Source organism: Heteronotia binoei, chromosome 2 (genome assembly GCF_032191835.1).
Source record: "Heteronotia binoei isolate CCM8104 ecotype False Entrance Well chromosome 2, APGP_CSIRO_Hbin_v1, whole genome shotgun sequence".
Classification (NCBI taxonomy): Eukaryota; Metazoa; Chordata; class Lepidosauria; order Squamata; family Gekkonidae; genus Heteronotia; species Heteronotia binoei.
Genome location: NC_083224.1, coordinates 111833217 through 111852164, shown reverse-complemented (window position 1 = coordinate 111852164; position 18948 = coordinate 111833217). Strand labels below are relative to the sequence as shown.

The window sequence follows — 18948 nt, the reverse complement described above, 5'->3', positions numbered from 1 at the left end:
GAGATTTTTCTATGAACTTGGGACACCCCCTTGGTTTGCAGGAAAACCTTAAATCTACAAAACAATTTACAGAGGGTTTAAATCCCCCCCAAAGTAAAACAGCAGAGAACACACCTATGACTGTTGGAAGAGGCCTGGAGCCATGTGGGGTCCTGCAGCTGCACAGGACCTGCTCCATGCCGGGCCCAGCAGTGGCCACAGCCCAGGCCAGGGAGCTGCCAGATAGTGCTGGGCATCACGTTAGTCCTGGCAGTGGCTGTAGGAGAGCTTGGGGGGCCGCACTGGGCTCAGCAAGAAAGTGGAGGGGGTGGGATCCCCTCATGAGTTTTCAGGGCCCCACTTGTCATCTCTAATATTGTTGACAATGGGAAACCTCAATGGGTTAGGCATGGCTTTTCTTTAGCAAACAATTATGAAATGAGAACATGATAGAGAGGTGAATGAATGAAAACAAACATTGGTCTTATAGCAACTGCTACTGGTTAATACTTGACCATTACTTCTTGACAGGACTAATGCCTTTCTAATCACACTAATCTTCTTTGACAACTTTATCCATAATCCATCTATTTCAAAAAATATCCAGATGGCTTCTGATGGGGGAGGAAGAGACCAAGTTAAAGACGCATGAGTTGAATGGGGTTTTCAGGCAGCTCCTTATGTTTCCCTTTTCCAGGGTTATGGCATTTGAGACTAACACCATTCAGAAAGAGAAACAATTACTTAAGCAGAATGCTGATCAGTAAATATAATGGGTCTTAAAAGGAAATGACTTAAAACCAAATTCCATAGTTTGGGAATTTGTTGGCCAGTGTTATGCAGAAGTAATAACATAGTAAAAATTATTTTGAAGCAGTAGTGGCTGAACTCATAAATTCTATAAAATTGTTTCCATTTAAACCATCAGCTAGCAGTTGACAAAGACCTTGAACCCACTAGAGTATTTCTGTGAGCAGAGAATTTCAATCCATGGAACACAATTTTCTTGCCTCCCCCTTCCCTCTGCAGCCCAAGATGTACCCTGCCCCCCAAAATGCTGCTTCTGCAGGACACTGAATCTCCAGGGAATCAAAGCCTAACATTGCAGTCTTCTGTAGAGTTGCTCAAGTCTAAATCCATTGAAGGCAATAGTTTTAGGCTGGAATTACTTTTCACAGGATTGCACTGTAAATCTGCCAATTAATTTTGTTCAGCTCAATGGAGCAGACAGGTCTATTTTTCTTTGTCCTTATGTCAACAGCTTGTTAGAATTACTAACCAGCTCTGCTCAGGACAGTAGCCAGGTCTTTGTTAAAATCTGATGCATTTGCAAGTTTGGCTCTTGTGCCAACAAGTGTGTGAAGCCAAAGAGAAAATGTGACAACAACCCTTGACTTTCCATAATGCAACATTCCTCCCTTTTCTGGGTGCCTTCTTACGAGCCTATTTTGTCCAGCATATGAAGTATATATGCAGGAAATCTTAATTGTCTTCTTTGGCAAGTGGTTTTCTTGGGTTCCTGTCCTGTTCTCAAAGTAAAGTAAGTTGTTCCCAAATTCAGTATTATTGTTTGCAGTATTTGGAATGTGATTAACAGCAAATAGTGCCAACTAGACTTTCTGCCCCATAGTACCCTTAATGAACTGTTTCTCAACAGTTAATTACGTTTGTAGACTTTCCCATCACAACACCAACCTACCCACAACATTATCTAGTGGCAGGATAATCTTATTACAGATGATAATCTTATTAATGAACATGCTCCAAAGACGGGGCAATCTCATTATTAGACCCCTCCAGGATTTGTCACTTTGGATGCTAACAGTAGGCTATACCCTAGCTTGTAATCTAGCATCATCTGTAATTGGACAACTATAGAAAAGGGAAAGGTGTAGCCTGGTGCTTTTCTTTGTTACTTTCTAATACACCACTCAATCACCATTTTGCCAGGTGTTACCTGTCCTTACAAATAATGGACCCAATCCAACCAAAATGAAGCATGTGGTTGAATGCCCAGTGTTTTAATAGGAAGCAGTTGAGTATTTGGGTTCACTTCACATGAGTGCAATATCTTCCACCTTTTTCCTTTCCTGAGACTAGAAGTACAGCAGTATGTTGGGCAAAACAAGACTTAAAATATGATTTTTTTGTGTGAGCTTTCATCCAGATCCACATAATATAAACACACTTATCGGTAGGTAAATGAACAAATAATTACTCCCATAGTATTATGTTTGCAGCAGTCGCTTTAGATTCTGTCATGTTTACATCCTGTAATTGGGGCTTTAAGTGGTTAGGACAAAACTAGTCTGACCTGCTCTTGTGAATTTAAGAGAAACCTGAGCTTCACCAATCAGCAAGTGATTGGCACAGAGAAAAGTATTACCATTTGCTAATATCTGAAGAACAAGCTGCAGTTTGGTGAATATCTAAAGCAATAAAGCTTAATAGAGTCTAAACAAAGCCTTAGACTGGCAGAAAATAAATAATGTAAATAGCTTCAATGGATCACAAGGAACTGAGGAATAAAGTTAGAGTCCAGTGGCGCCTTTAAGGCCAACAAAGTTTATTCAAGGTATGAGCTTTCGTGTAGATACAATGAAATAGAAGAAAATCAGGGCTTTTTTGTAGAAAAAGTCCAGCAGGAACTCATTTGCATATTAGGCTACACACACACACCCCCCAACACCCAAGCCAGCCGGAACTGTGTTCCTGTGCGTTCCTGCTAAAAAAAAAAAGCCCTGAAGAAAACCATTCAAATTTATAGACAGGGTGGAAAAGCAAATCAGCATATAACATGATGTAAACATTTTGAGACAAATCAGGAACAAGAAGCCAAGTGTATAGGGTCAGCAGCTGTATGGATCCAATTAAGGGGGAACAACAAATAAACATGTCAAAATAGGAGATAAGTGTGTAAGAAAATCTTTTCTAATTGTGGGAAAGTTAACAGATTCCTTTATGATGCCTCATCCATCTCCCCTCAAATGTGAAGGTAATATACAGCATTTATGTCTTTTAGTTGAGGTGGGGTGTAGTGTATTTCAAGTTTCATGGCATTATATCATAATCACTATATGTTGTTCTAAATACTATGCCAATATGTTGTTCTTTAACAGTGCTTTGTCTGAAAAAATCTATTCCTATATATTGCATTACAAACAGTATTCCATTATATTATTCAGGGGAGAGAGAGAGAGATGCATAAAAATATGGAGAGATGTATAGTCTTTCTTGCATTAGCAGGTTTGCTGCTTAGTTTTATTGAAGGTTTGTTCCTGGAGGCTCAACATGAGTAAGAGTCAAAGTGAAAAACAGGATTTTACTCAGAATCTTGGTTACAATTTATTTTGTTAGCAGTTCAGGTTATAAAATGGCTAAGAATGAAGACAATATGTCCTTAGAGGTTGAAGCAGCTTTCTAGTAAATGTTACCCCAACTTTTAAAGAAATACTTGTTTAACAATTTGTTTCATTCTACTACTTTATCCTCATCCTTTTGTCTATTTAATTTACCAGTAAACCATAAATTATTTACCATGCTAAGCTATGTAATAATTTGCCTCTACCTAAGGAGATGACTGGGGAAGGCAATGGCAAGGAAAGGAAAGATCCCCTGTATAAGCACCAGTCATTTCCGAATCTAGGGTGACGTTGCTTTCACAACGTTTTCACGGCAGACTTTTTTACGGGGTGGGTTGCCATTGCTTTCCCCAGTCTTTTACACTTCCCCCCCCCAGCAAGCTGGGCACTCATTTTACTGACCTCGGAAGAATGTAAGGGTGAGTCAACATTGGGCCGGCTATCTGAATCCAGCTCCTGGCGGAATCAAACTCAGGTCGTGAGCAGAGTTCAGATCACAGTACTGCAGTATTGCTGCTTTACCACTCTGCGCCACAGGGCAATGGCAAACCACCCCATAAAAAGTCAGTCAAGAAAATGTCATGATGTGATGTCACTCCATGGGTTGGTAATCTCAGTGTTTATACAGGGGAGATTACCTTTACCTTTTACCTTGAAGGAGGAATTTAATTCTTGTTTTCCCATAATATGAATGTATAGGTAATAACAATCATCATACTAGAACTCTGCCATTAACTCAATTGTGAGTTTATCACAATCAGTCTTCCAATACCTGGGATTAAATGGGAAGGGTTTCTGGGACAAAAAGCAAGGCCAAAATACAGTGAATTTTTTAAAAAAACCTAGCATTTTATTCCACACACACACATCCCCGGTATACACAGAACTGAAAGCAAAACCTACAGGATTAGAGAGTAGCAAACAGTAAAGCAGTACATTTTCTTAATTAATGTACTGGATGTTAGAAACCTGAATGCTAAATCCCACCACTGTGTTTTTACTAAATCTATGATAAAGGTTAAGCTGCACTTCAGCATGATGTTTAGAAAACTTCATCAAATAGCAGTCATCATGTCATGGGAAACCATTTTGATATCCTAATAATACCCACTTGTTTGTTAATAGTAATAATAAATTGTTAATTTACTGTGCATAATAATTAATAAACTGCTAATAAATTGTACTGAAAGCAATGGAAAAATACCTGTATTTTTGCAAAGTTTTATGTCTTTCCTCTAGAAAAGTTTTATGTCTTTTCCTCTAGAAAATCCTGCTGATCATGTAAATAGTCAGAAAGGAAGGTAGATAGGGTGTTTTTTTGGGGAGGGGGGCGTTTGTTAATTAAAACATTGAAATCCACAATGCTTCTGTGGACATCCCACAGCTTTCAAGCTTTCATTAATTGGTTCATGTATTTTTATATCTATTTTTTTGATATCTATCCCTTGAAGGAGCTCAGGGTAGCATACGTTGCCACCACCTCACCCCTTCTTAATGGCAATTTTCTAAGTGTAGTCTAACTGCTGTACCATATGAAATAATTATTGTTCCAGTGTAAGGCTAATTTCAGGCTGATTTTACATATGTGGCACATCACTGAATGCTCATATTTTACTATTCTGAGGATTGATGACCTTCAGAATGTGTAGGGCTTTTACATATAAGAGTCAAGAGAGGGCTTCTGTGATTTTAGTTCTCAGGCAGGAATGTATGGGAGAAAACAATCCTTCTGGCACCTTGCTCCCAAACCACAGAATCATAGAGTTGGAAGGGACCTCCAGGGTCATCTAGTCCAACCCCCTGCACAATGCAGGAAACTCACAAATACCTCCCCCTAAATTCACAGGATCTTCATTGCTGTCAGATGGCCATCTAGCCTCTGTTTAAAAATCTCCAAGGAAGGAGAGCCCACCACCTCCTGAGAAAGCCTGTTCCACTGAGGAATCGCTCTAACAGTCAGGAAATTCTTTCTGATGTTGAGACAGAAACTCTTTTGATTTAATTTCAACCCATTGGTTCTGGTCCTACCTTCTGGGGCCACAGAAAACAATTCCGCACCATCCTCTATATGACAGCCCTTCAAGTACTTGAAGATGATGATCATATCACCTCTCAGCCATCTCCTCTCCAGGCTAAACATGCCCAGCTCCTTTAACCTTTCTTCATAGGACTTGGCCTCCAGGCCCCTCACCATCTTCGTCGCCCTCCTCTGGACCCGTTCCAGCTTGTCTATATCCTTCTTAAAAAGTGGTGCCCAAAACTGAACACAATACTCCAGGTGAGATCTTACCAGAGCAGAGTAAAGCGATACCATTACTTCACGTGATCTGGACACTATACTTCTGTTGATACAGCCCAACATTGCATTTGCCTTTATACCCACCACATCACACTGTTGACTCATGTTCAGCTTATGGTACACTAAGACCCCTAGATCCTTTAGGGATGTAGGGTTTAAGGTGAAAACCACCAGCTTCAACTGGGTTCAGGAGTGGAGTGGAAGCCAGCATAATTGCTATAGGATTGGGGTCATAATCCTATCACCACTAGAACTGTAATCTAGCTGCCACATTTTGCACTAGTTGCAGTTTCCAAACACTATTCAGGAGTAGCCCCAAGTAGAATGCATTGCAGTAGTTCAGTCTAGATATAACTAAGACATGGATCACTCTGGCTAGACTACACTGAACAGCTGGTACATTAGATGAAGCTGGGCAAAGCACCCCAAACCACAGCAGCCACCTGATTTTCTAACTGTTCCCAAGCTGCAATGCTTAGAAGTGTAACCCCATCTAAGACAGAGGACCACAAATTCTTGACCTTTATCTTGTAAGGATGATGTTTCAGATTGTTCACCCCCCATCCAGCCCATGACTGCCTCCAAGAATATCAACAGCTTCTTCAGAATTAGGTGAAATAGATAGAGCTGTGTAACATCCACATATTGGTGAGCCCACAGCCCACACTTCCTGATGAGCTCTGCCAGTGGCTTCATATAGGTATTAATTAGCATGGGGGATAAGATCAAACTGTGCAGAACCTCAAAGACCAATGGACTTGTGGCAGAGCAGGCATCTCCCAGCACCACCTTCTGGGACTGGCCTCCTAAATAGGACTTGCACCACCATAACACGATGCCCCTCAGTCCCAGCAGCAAGAGTAGAAATAGGTCCAGTAGGATACCATGGTGGATTTTATCTAAGCCCTCAGAGATAAGAACATAAGAGATGTCATGTTGGATCAGGCCAGTGGCCCATCCAGATCAACACTCTGTGTCACACAGTGCTCAAAAAACCCCAGGTGCCATCAGGAGGTCCACCAGTGAGACCAGGACACTAGAAACCCTCCTACTGTTGCCCTCCCAAGCACCAAGAATACAGAGCATCACTGCCCCAGACAGCGAGTTCCATCAATACCTTGGGGCTAACAGCCACTATCCTGCTTCCTGCTAGTCTGAGCCAGATGTGCAGCTTGACTCAGGCTAAGGGGAAGGGATGGGGTTCAGACCCAACAACCTGTTAGGTAGTCTGCCACCACTCCTTTTTACTGTCCTGGGCCTCAGAAGGGAAAAAAGGAGAAACCCTCCTGCCTTTGCCAGAATATTAACAAATCTACAAAGTAATCATCTTGCAGTCTGCAGCCACACTCAGTTATACTGACAGAAATATGACCAAAGGTCTTAAGATACTGGATCCTTGGAGATCTCTATTAAATAGTCATGCAGCCTGATGCTTCAAATACTTAAGGCTTTTATTAAGAAAACAAATGGTATTCATAAGATAATAATAAGGCACATGAGCAATTGAAAATAAAAACACTACAGAATACAACTAACTAAACTACACAACACAGCAGTTGGACAGACAAAAATTACCATGCAGACTACTTCATAGTTCTTCAGATAGACAGCATTCCAGCATACTGCTCTGGAACTTGAAATTGCAGCAACAGGGCACCCTACCCTCAGCTCCCCTGACTTCAGCACCACCAGTGCAAGATGTTGGTAATTATGGGTTTTAGCCCACAAGGGTACTCCAGATTACTCAGTGGGGTTGCACACCCATTTCCTTATCCTAATTGGATGACACAGCAAAATACACGTTCAGTAAATGATTGAATCTGCAGCAGCTTCAGACACAACCATGCTGATTACGACTACTTACAGTTTGACATTTGAGAATGCTGTAGCCAATGCTAAATGTCCACATAGGTCTATTGACAGTTGAGTTATGGGAGAGAGCAGAAAAGGAGTTCTGCTGCAAGGGTGAGTGTTTGGCTTTCTTAACTGCCTTTTCTAACAGCTGGGGGAAGTTGCTGAAAGTCTGAGTTTGTGTGGTTGCTGGGGAACTGCTGTGTGTTTGTTTTGAGTGGGCTGTAGGTGATTGTTGCTGATTGTACATGATTGTTGCTCATTGGGAGTATCTGTGTTGCCTGAGGCAGACTGCAGGCCCCACCCTATTTGCATTTATTAGGCTGCACCTTGCCAGAAGCGTGAGCTAAAGGGCTCTTGGCCTGTGGCTCTTAGCCTGGGGGTTCTGTAAGAAGCCCAGGAAGGACCGGGAACCAAGATCCCTATTTTCCTTGTGTTCCCAATAAACTAAGTAGACTTTCCAGAAGGAGAGCAAAAGGATTTAAAGGGGGGGGGCTGTATATTTTAAAAGCTATATTTAAAACGCCATTATGAAGGTAGAATGCCAGCAGTGGGGTGGGGACTTTCTAATGTTTTGCACTGAGTGTCACATGTATGGCTATCTGCCCACTGGACAGAAGTCTTGGGTGTGTGCTCGATGCAAGGAGCTCCTGGTCCTCAGGGAACGAGTTCGAACCCTTGAGGCCTTGGTAGCTGACATGGAGAAGCAGAGACAGTCAGTTAAGCACTCAGAGAAGACTCTCGGGGACTTGTTAGATGAGCCCCACTCTGAACAAGGCAGTCCCGTTGCTGCCAGGGAGCATGAGGGTTGAGAGGGAACAAGGCACCACACTGAGGATAAGGAGAATGCACCTTCCGAAGGGACCTCTTCAGTTGGTGAGCAGGTATCCTTTCACTCCAAGGAGCCATCCCTGGGCAAGGAGGAGGGGGGGGGTCTTGGTAGCAAAACCACATACTAACCGTGTGGTGACTTGCCTGCCTGGTGCGAAGGTAGCAGACATTATGCGTGTTGTAGGCAGACTGACAGTGTTGGGGAGGAGCCAGTGGTCATGGTGCTTGTAGGGAATGCAGTCATGAGGTCCTGGAGGAAAGATTTAGGCTGCTAGGCAGCAGACTCAAGGCCAGGACCTCCAAGGTAGCCTTCTCAGAAGTGCTACCTGTTCCACGCACAGGGCTGGAGAGAGAGGCACAAACTAGAAGTCTCAATGCGTGGATGAGACGATGGTGTAGGGAGGAAGGGTTTAAGTTCATTAGGCACTGGGATGCTTTTTGGAACAAGCGGGAGCTGTACAAAAGAGACGGTCTCCACTTGTCCCTGGAAGGGGTGTTGAAGGATCTGAGTCAGATTGAGGTGACAAGAGAAGAGGTCCTACAACTGATAGACAAATTGAAAACTAATAAGTCACCAGGCCTGGATGGCATACATCCAAAAGTTCGGAAAGAACTCAAAGGTGAACTTGTGGATCTCCTGACAAAAATATGTAATCTTTCATTGAAATCTACCTCCGTTCCTGAGGACTGGAAGGTAGCAAATGTCACCCCCATCTTTAAAAAGGGTTCCAGAGGAAATATGGGAAATTACAGGCCAGTCAGTCTGACTTCAATACCGGGAAAGTTGGTGGAAACCATTATCAAAGAGAGAATGAGTAGGCACACTGATGAACAAAGGTTATTGAGGAGGATTCAGCATGGGTTCTGTAAGGGATGATCTTGTCTCAGTAACCTGTTACATTTCTTTGAGGGGGTGAACAAACATGTGGACAAAGGAGACCCGATAGATATTGTTTACCTTGACTTTCAGAAAGCTTTTGATAAAGTTCCTCATCAAAGGCTCCTTAGTAAGCTTGAGAGTCATGGAGTAAAAGGACAAGTCCTCTTGTGGATCAAAAACTGACTAATTAATAGGAAACAGAGGGTGAATATAAATGGGCAATTTTCACAGTGAAAGACGGTATGCAGTGGGGTGCCGCAGGGCTCAGTAATGGGTCCCATGCTTTTAAACTTGTTCATTAATGATTTGGAGTTGGGAGTAAGCAGTGAAGTGACTAAATTTGCAGATGACACTAAATTGTTCAGGGAGGTGAGAACCAGAGAGGATTGTGAGGCACTCCAAAGGGATCTGTTGAGGCTGGGTGAGTGGGCATCAATGTTGCAGATGAGCTTCATTGTGGCCAAGTGCAAAGTAATGCACATTGGGGCCAAAAGTCCTAGCTATAAATACAAGTTGATGGGGTGTGAACTGGCAGAGACTGACTGGGGTCGTGGTAGATAACTCACTGAAAATATCGAGACAGTGTGCGATTGCAATAAAAAAGGCCAACACCATGCTGGGAATTATTAGGAAGGGAATTGAAAATAAATAGTATCATAATGCCCCTGTATAAATTGATGGTGCGGCCTCATTTGGAGTGCTGTGTACAATTCTGGTCACCACACCTCAAAAAAGATATTATAGCATTGGAAAAAGTGCAGAAAAGGGCAACTAGAATGATCATTAATGAAGTTGTGCTTGTATGTACCTACATTGTAAGATCCATGGGACCCCTTGTATTTATACCAGCCAATTTTTAAAAGTCCTAAAGAGGAAGACATACGTACTACTTCATAACAAAATAAAAACATTCGGAACTCAGGAACATATTTGTATTTGTTCAACTAACATGCTTATATAGTAGCATTTAAATAATGGCAATGTGAAGTTTCTTAATTTTAAACACTGAACTGTAGCTTTCTACTCTGTATGTGAATTCTGACCTAGGCATTTGTTGCAAAGTCTGCTTACAAAACCATGGGTTGGATGCCTCCAGGATCCACCAGCAGAAGTTGAGCAGTCCAAGCCTGCCCCTTCTTCCAACATTTCCTTCAAAAAGTTGGAGCTGGGAACCAGGAGGGCTGAAGAACTGAAGTGAGAGGGGGAACTGGGCAAAACTTCCCCTCCCCTCTCTTCCCTCAGTGGAATGTCAGACAGGTACAGCTTCTTAGATCTAAGCTATTTAGCAACTGAGATTTAGCAAATATACATTTTCATTTTCTTGTGATTTTCTTGTGCTTTTTTACAAGCTAATATGTATTGAGACCTTGCTCTGATACAGTTGCGAACATGAGGTTGGGAAATTCTTGGAGATTTCTGGGTGGAGCCAAAGGAGGCTGGGGTTTGCGGAAGGGAGAGACCTCAGCTATGATGTAATACCATAGAGTTCACACTCAATAGCAGCCATTTTCTCCAGGGGAACTGAACTCTGTAGTCTGGAGATTAATTGTAATTCCAGAAGATCTCCAGGCTCTTCCTGGAGGTTTACAACCCTATATAACACAGAGATATTATATTTTTTGGTAAATTTTACATGGACACCTGGTTACAAAAAAGTATCCTAAGTAATTTCAGAATGACCATATGCATGCAATACATCCTTAGCTTCTTTCTGTGTAGGAACTAGATAGATTATGCATGTGTGGGAATTCTTTTGTCCAGCCATAGTGAGGATTTTTTCATTATCCTTACTTTTAATTTAGAATTGCACCTGCTGGCAAGTACATTCATCTGTAAGTAGGTTTGCTGTGTCAAATTGGCATGCAATGGAGACATCTTTTTAGGGCTGGGGCAATGGTAAGGATATTGGTTGATCATCCTTATTTTCTGAAACATTAAGTGCAATATGGACAAATCACATTCATTATGAAGGATGTCTGTATGTTTCAAATATGGCATTTCACTTTAAAATATATTAAAGTATCAGGCACCCCAAATCTATGTATTTTTAAGGTGAAAGCTGTCTTTGAAACACATGTGCACCCATTATAGTCTATGAAGCATAGACTTTTAGTCATAGACTCTAATTCCCTAACCATCCCTTCACACAGCCTTGCTGCAAAAGGAGTCTTTATTCAGACCTCCTTTCCAGAACAGAGAGAAATGTCATGAGCTCTGTAGAGAAGATGGCTCCCTGGTATCCTACCACTCTCTCTTGGCATCTTGTGGACTGTAGTAACATGTATTATTCAATAAGAAGTTGACAAAGGTTTCATTTTATCTTGTTTTTCTTTCCAACAGCTTAATGTCTGGACTAGCAGCTCTTGATGCTAAGACATCTAGTCGATTAGGCATCATCACAGTCACTTACTATCTTTGGACCACTTTTGTGGCTGTGGTTGTGGGAATTGTTATGGTCTCCATTATCCATCCTGGTGGGGCAGCCCAGAAGGAGAACACTGAGGAAAGCGGGAAGCCAATAATGAGTTCTGCAGATGCATTGCTGGACTTAATTCGGTAACTACATTAATTCTTTCTGATTTTATAAAATGGAAAATGTTACCCATTCTGTAACTTTGTGGTGGTGATAGTATTTTAAGATATATTTTGAAATCAGCAAGCACTTCTGATGGTGGATGTGGTAAATATAGCAGTGTGGAGATCCAAGGAGTCCACAACTGCTTGGTCCTCCATATATCCATCTTTGTGGTTCAAGCCAAGACCCCAGAGCCAGCAAAGACCTCTGAGGCAGAGAGGGGAGGAGGTTAACTGCATCTTGTCCCTACTCTTTTGCCTCCTCCTCTCTTCCAAAAGTTTTTCCAAGTCTGTCTTCCTCAGCCTGGGGAAGACCTGGAACCTCCTCCTTGGCCTGCCATTTGACTGTATAGGTCAGACTTACTCACTTGTATGTTCAACGGCCTTCCGTGACTTCCCACACCTTTTCTCCATTTGCCTGATAACCTGGCTAGTCAGGCTTTGTGGTAGATAGGAGCAGAGCTAGCCCTCTTGCCTGGGAGGAAGCTATTAGAGTGGTTGGTAACCTGCTGCAACTTGGCTTAGTGTTGGAGAAGGTCCAGTCATGGACAAGTAGTAATCAGATATTAAGTATTCCCGTCAGTTCAGTTCAGTTTGCTTTATTACGGTCCATGACCAAATACACAGCACAATACAGGCCAACAACAACCACATAAAAATTGTAAAAATCAAGATGGACCTAAATAAGTAAAACGTAAGATATTTAAAAAATAAATGAAAGTAAAATATAGGACATTAGTATGAATAATGAGATATGACAAATAATACAGTAGTGGTCAAACATCCTCTAGCTTAATAAATATATTACATATAATAAAAAAATTAAAATTTAAAAATTATACAGCTCCAGAAGAAATATTAGCTAGAATACACTGGTTAAAATTACAATCTGTTACCTCAACATTAACTTGTAAGAACCATAAAATGCAATTTGATTGCATGAGAACAAAATTTGGCAACTTTATGCATGGTCTCTGTATTTATATCAGTTTCAGTAGCATTTGTGATGGTATACAGAGTACTCAGGCATTTAAGAAAAGATAAAATACAAGCTTGGAAATATTTAAAAAAGTCAGTTCAGGACCCCTTCTTTACATAATCCTCACAAATTCTTCTAGCTGCCGCCATAAATTTGGCACAATTAATTGTGAATTGGGGGTTAAAATCTGATAACAGCGTATTTCTGATTTTGAAATCAGAAAACCCGAGACATCCCTCCAACAAAGAATAAATGTACCTGGCTCGTATGCCAGGGTATAGGCCACACCCAAACAAAACATGGTCAATCGTTTCAACTTTATCTGCACCGCAAGGACAAACCCGCTCAGCCATAGGCACCTTTCTAAAGCGGCCCTCAACGACTGCTGAAGGAAAGATATTACAACGGGCCATAGAAAAGGCCCTTCTGTGGGATGGTATTGTTAGAGAGATAGGGGGCTGGAGCTAACACAAATCTCCTTTGAGGGGGAGCTAGATAATCCAGAACCTTGGCAATATCATTCTGTCTCTCAATGTCTTGTAGTCTCTGTTTGACTATGGCCCTGGCTTGATCCAGGGCCATTATCTGGAGAGATTCAGGTGAAAAGTCAAGTGTAGACAATTTCTGATGAATGGCTCTAACCCAAGAGGAACAATAACTATCCTTTAAAATCAACTATGTGATATTCGTGGGGCAATGGCTGAGATTAAGCCAAGTGGTGATTGAAAGTAGGCTCATCCTAGCCTCTATCCTTAGCAAGCCAGTTTCCAAGCATAGTACTGCATTGGAAACGCAGGTTGGAAAGTGGAAAATGGCTCTCAAGAATTTGGACTGAATTTTCTCAAGGGGATCAAAACTTGATAAGGATGGACCCAACATAGTTCCATAGGTGAGTTGGGGTATTGTTTTGGCCAAGTAGAGTTTTAATGCAACTGGTATAAAATGCCCCCCTTTTGTGAGAAAAAACCTAATGGTGGCCTGGGTCGATTTGCGACCAGAATTGGCAGCATATTCATGGTGAGCCTTCTTTGACCCTGAGGACTGAATCATGACCCCCAAATATTTGTAAATTGTTACCTGTTGTAGACTATGGGCATTTATATTCCATCTCCTTAGCCTGGGTTTTGGGCCAAAAGCCATTACTTTTGTTTTCTGATAATCTCTAAGAGGTTATGATCACAATAAAGACCAAATTGAGCTAATGCCCTTCTAAGGCCTACTGGTGTTCTAGACAGCAAGATTGTATCATCTGCAAAGAGTAAGGCTACCAGTTGCCTATCTGCCAGGGAGGGGCGATGAGTATCGACTAGATGAAGGTTGCTGATCATATCATTAATAAAGATGGCGAAAAGGGAAGGGGCCAGCACGCAGCCTTGCTTGACTCCTTTTAAAGTTGGAATAGGGTCTGTAAGGAGACCATGCTTATTGCACCTGACCCTAATAGACGTGTTGGTATATAATGCCTGGATCAGGAATAAAAGTCTCCTGTCAATTGAGGTGGCACTTAACTTCTCCCATAATTTCCCTCTGGGAATGGAGTCAAAAGCAGATTTTAAGTCAATAAAGGCTGCATAAAGAGAAACCGTTCTGCTGGTTGCGTATTTTTCTATCAAATGTGATCGAATCAAATTATGTCCCAATGTGGATCGTCCTTCCCTAAACCCAGCCTGCTCATCTACCAAATACCTTTCTTGAATCAGCCAGCACTGCAATTTCTCTAGAAGATGGCTGGCGTATAGTTTGCCCAGAATACTCAAGAGGCTGATTGGCCTATAATTGGCTGGATTATCCTTCTGCCCGGATTTAAAAAAAGGAATGATGATAGCCTCTCTCCAGGCCTCAGGTAAATCCCCTGTCAAATCTATATATGTGTAAACAATGGAGCCAAGAGAGAGGACCACCAGTCTATATTATCTTTCAATAGACCTGGGGGAATAAAATCAGGGCCTGGAGCTTTGCCTCTCTTGAGTTTACTGATCAAAGATCTAACTTCTCCAGCCGTCACCGGAGGCCAAGGTGGCAGGTCTGAAAGGGCCTCATGAATCTGGGGAACTGCAGAATGGTGGGGATCAGAGTACAGCACTTGAAAAAATGATTCCCAATTCTTGGGGGTGACAAATGAGTCAATGGGGGAGATGTCTCTGCAGGAGTGGCTTGAGATCAATTTCCTAAACCCTGTCAAGATCTTCTCCTTGGATGACTGTATAATGCTATTCCACAGCACTTTCATGGCCTCACGCTTCTTTGTGGCAATCAGTTGTTTGTATAACTTCTTGGAGCATGAAAGATGGTATTGTGCACACAGAGAATCAAGGCCCTCAGAGTTCTTATATGCATGATACGCTGATTTTAGATCTCTTCTTGCTTGCTTGCATTCTTTATCGAACCAGGGCTTGGAGACGTTTTTGAATCTACAATGTTGAACAGAAGCATCTTGAACCAGTAATGGTTTTATGAGTTGGAGGAGATGGTCGAAGGGGATCAGAGGGTTCAGGTCATGGGGAGTATCCATAATTAATTTTCTATTGGAGCAAGCATCCTCCTTCTCCAGGGCTCCCCTCACTGTTTGTGCCAACTGATCGGACCACTTGGCGCAGCATCTCATTTGTTGGACTGGAACCAAATGTGGGCCCATTGTAATACTATGAAAAGTCTCTGGAACTAAAGGAGCTAGAGTGAGTAATAATGGAAGATGATTGCTTTCTAGTTCGGGTAGAACTTGTAGGTGAAGAACCTTCGAAAGTAATCTTGGGCTGGCTAGAAAATAGTCGATAGTACTGCATCTAGTGCCGGCTAGAAAGGTGATCTCCCCAGGATAATCACCTACTATGGAGCCATTCAATATGGAGAGGTCAAACCTTCTAGCCATCCTTGGTAAGCAAGCCCCTGCAAAATTTACCCTGGGGTCTTTTGAAAGGCATCGAAGGAGAGTGGGATGGCGACTCGCCTCATTGATGAAAGTAGGAAATCCAAACTTTCCAATAAGGACCTCATCATGAGGGCCTAGTCGAGCATTAAAGTCCCCTCCCATTAGGATCATATCAGCTGGAGTATCATTCAGAAGATCCTCTAAATGAGATTCGAAATCATTCCAGACTGCAAGAATGTCTGATTGTCTTTGATGGGGAGGTAAGTAGACGTTGATTAATAAAATAGTCTCTGTGTTAAAATGAAGGAGAATTGCCAATGTCCGTGGGTTTGCATTATTTAAATGTTCGCATTTACCTTTAATTGTTGAGGAGATTAGAATTCCCAATCCCCCTTTGAGCCTTCCAGTGCCTTCACCAGGGGTAGCCTTGTTAGTAAAACCATGGTAACCATCCAATAAAAGCTCCCCAGCTGTCCAGGTCTCTTGAAGAAATAAAATGTCATATGTCTTAAAAAGTGAGGAATGATCTAGGCTTCTCAGGCGGGCCCAGCCAGCTATGTTCCAGGAGATTATTTTAAGATGGTTTGGCTTCTCTATTTTACGCTGAATTGGCTGTCATACGTTTGAAGCTTCTGCCAGGGAAACAGGGTCAGTGATTCCTTCGACTCCAGTAGGTTCATCTAAGATCGTATGCAAGACTGGGTTGTCTGGAGGGATAATCAGATTGGTGTTGTTGCCCCTTTTCTTGATTGTTATGATTGGTTCCAGTGGAATGCATCTCAATGGCGCTGGCACTAGGAGAGGGACGGTGGCTCAGTGGTAGAGCATCTGCTTGGGAAGCAGAAGGTCCCAGGTTCAATCCCCGGCATCTCCAAAAAAGGGTCCAGGCAAATAGGTGTGAAAAACCTCAGCTTGAGACCCTGGAGAGCCGCTGCCAGTCTGAGAAGACAATACTGACTTTGATGGACCAAGTGTCTGATTCAGTATAAGGCAGCTTCATATGTTCACTAGAGAACCATCTATGGCGAGGGGGGGGTCCCTTAGGTTCATTTTTTCTGCCAGGGGCTGTCTTAAACCCTTCAGGGTGGATACGAAGAGCTCCATACGACCAAGTATACAATCTTGTTCTTGAGTTGGTTAAGTCCTAAAGAGGTGAGAAGCCTTGCCTCTATCTCATCCTCTGCACCTGGGGAATCCACAGTCTCCATGTGGATCTGACTCCTTGAATTTAACGTTTCTGGGATCTTAGGGACAGAGATATCAGTAGGGGGCTGCTGTCCTGACACCCTCAATGGCTGTTGTAAATTGGAGGGAATAGGCAGGTCTAGGATCATCAGTGGATCCCGAGGGTTGATAGGCGCCTTTTGGGTCCCTGTTGCCCTTGCATTTAAATCTTGAATGGATCTTTCAGATTTTATTGTAGCAAATTCTGGGGCTAGCTCCTGAATTAAGGTGTTTTTGAAATGTCTCTGTACCTGAATGCCAAGAGTAGTTAATTTGGTGGATTGGGCAAACAGTCGTGATGGTATTGTCTTAGAGCGAAAATGCAAAAGGAAACGTTCAAACCTGATTGAGCTGCTTAGTCTCTCAGTCTTATTGATCTTATTGATCTTATTAATACCTTTATGGTGAAGCTTAAAAATATCAGTCAGATGACCTATTGCTCTGCTCCTCTGGCTCCAATCAATGTGTCTCCCTTTCCATGGGAACACATTAACAACTACAGCATAAGGATTAAGGACTAGTGTAAAGGAGGCTTTTACATTAGCCTTCTACTCAGCATCAGAACTGTCTGACTGGAATTGCACACTTGGACTCCCTTTAATGATTGGTGAGCTGCTATCCTTATTGATAAACATGGTGTTATTCAGTTCTTGAAGCAGGGCCAACATCTTCTCTTGGGCTTGAAATATTTTATTCAGGGATTCAGCAACTAGAACTGTTTGTTGGGCTAGCAGCTCCAGCCCCTCCCAAGGTCCGGTGACATGGAACCAGGCATCTCTTGCTCAGTCTCTGGGGTGATTTGATAGGTGAGGAATTCGCCCTCCTCAGCAACAGCCTCCAAGCACTAGAACCTGTTTCGCAATGGTATTGCAGGAAAAAAAATGATCCAATTTACATTGTTTAAATGATGGTTGAGAAACCTCTTCTTCAAAAGGATATGTCCTTTTCAATCCCATTGTTGAGAAGCAGCCAAAGCACAAACCACAAAAGGCTATGCTGGAACAGAAAACTTAAAATACAATCCAGAGGTAGAAGGGAGACACTTGGAATAATAATAGTGACTCTAAAACTTCAAAGTCTTTTCTCAAAGGAGGAGCTAAATAATTTCACAAAATCCACAACTTGGAAAGGTTCCTCTGCCAAGGGTAAACTTCTAAAACTAGACTTAAAGAAAGACATAAACTCTTCTGGCCGAAGTTCCTTAAACTCCACTCCGGGCAGTAAATGGACGGCAGATAATTGACTCCTCGTTAGTGGAGTAAGATAAGATAAAACTTGTCCGCCCTTGCCAAGAGGGAAGAACAAAGTTATAAGTTGCAATAGCTAAATTTAAAACATCAATTGAAGGTTTAAAAACTTTGATAACTTAGCTTTTTAATCAGAGACAAAGTCCTTAAGCTGGGCGTGCCGGAACCGGACAAGTATTCCCGTCTTGAATAAGTTGTAGTAAGATATTCAGTATACTAGAAATAAAATCCTAAAATGTTAATGGGGCAGCCTTTAATCTCTTGAGCTTCAATGAATAACCTCCAGGAATGTAATTAGATGATGCATTACTTCATCCTCTACACAGCTGCAGCCAAAGAATCACTCTGAGATGTAGATTTTAACTTGTGTGAACTTTATCAGACCCTCTAATTACCACCAGGGCCATCACTGCCTGGAGTGTGAAACGATAATAGAGGTCATACTTGTTTCTGGAAAGTACTTTAAGATGATATCCCAATTTGTATTCTACCAGAGTAATGAAAGAGCCTTTTACTTGTAGTTAGGTGCCCTCTATAGAAGAACTTCATCCAAAGTGTGATTAACACATGGAATTCACTGCCACAGGAGGTGGTGGCGGCTACAAGCATAGACGGCTTCAAGAGGGGATTGGATAAACATATGGAGCAGAGCCTGAGGTCCATCAGTGGCTATTAGCTACAGGGTATAGATGGAACTCTGTCTGGGGCAGTGATGCTTTGTATTCTTGGCGCTTGGTGGGGGGCAACAGTGGGAGGGCTTCTAGTGTCCTGGCCCCATTAGTGGACCTCCTGACAGCACCTGGTTTTTTGACCACATTGTGACAGAGTGTTGAAGTGGATGGTCCATTGGCCT

At 42.3% G+C, this 18948-nt stretch overlaps 1 protein-coding gene across 3 annotated transcripts in view; it reads left to right on the top strand.

Annotated features, from left to right (window-relative positions):
• Positions 1–18948, top strand: part of SLC1A7 (solute carrier family 1 member 7) — a 123928-nt gene that overhangs the window by 25637 nt on the left and 79343 nt on the right. For 2 of the 3 annotated variants that reach the window (XM_060231845.1, XM_060231844.1), the window contains exon 3: positions 11543–11758. The exons of the other annotated variant lie outside the window; for it this stretch is intronic. In XM_060231845.1, the coding sequence (XP_060087828.1) occupies positions 11543–11758 (216 nt within the window). The remainder of the gene's footprint in view (positions 1–11542; positions 11759–18948) is intronic. 3 annotated transcript variants of the gene reach the window in all.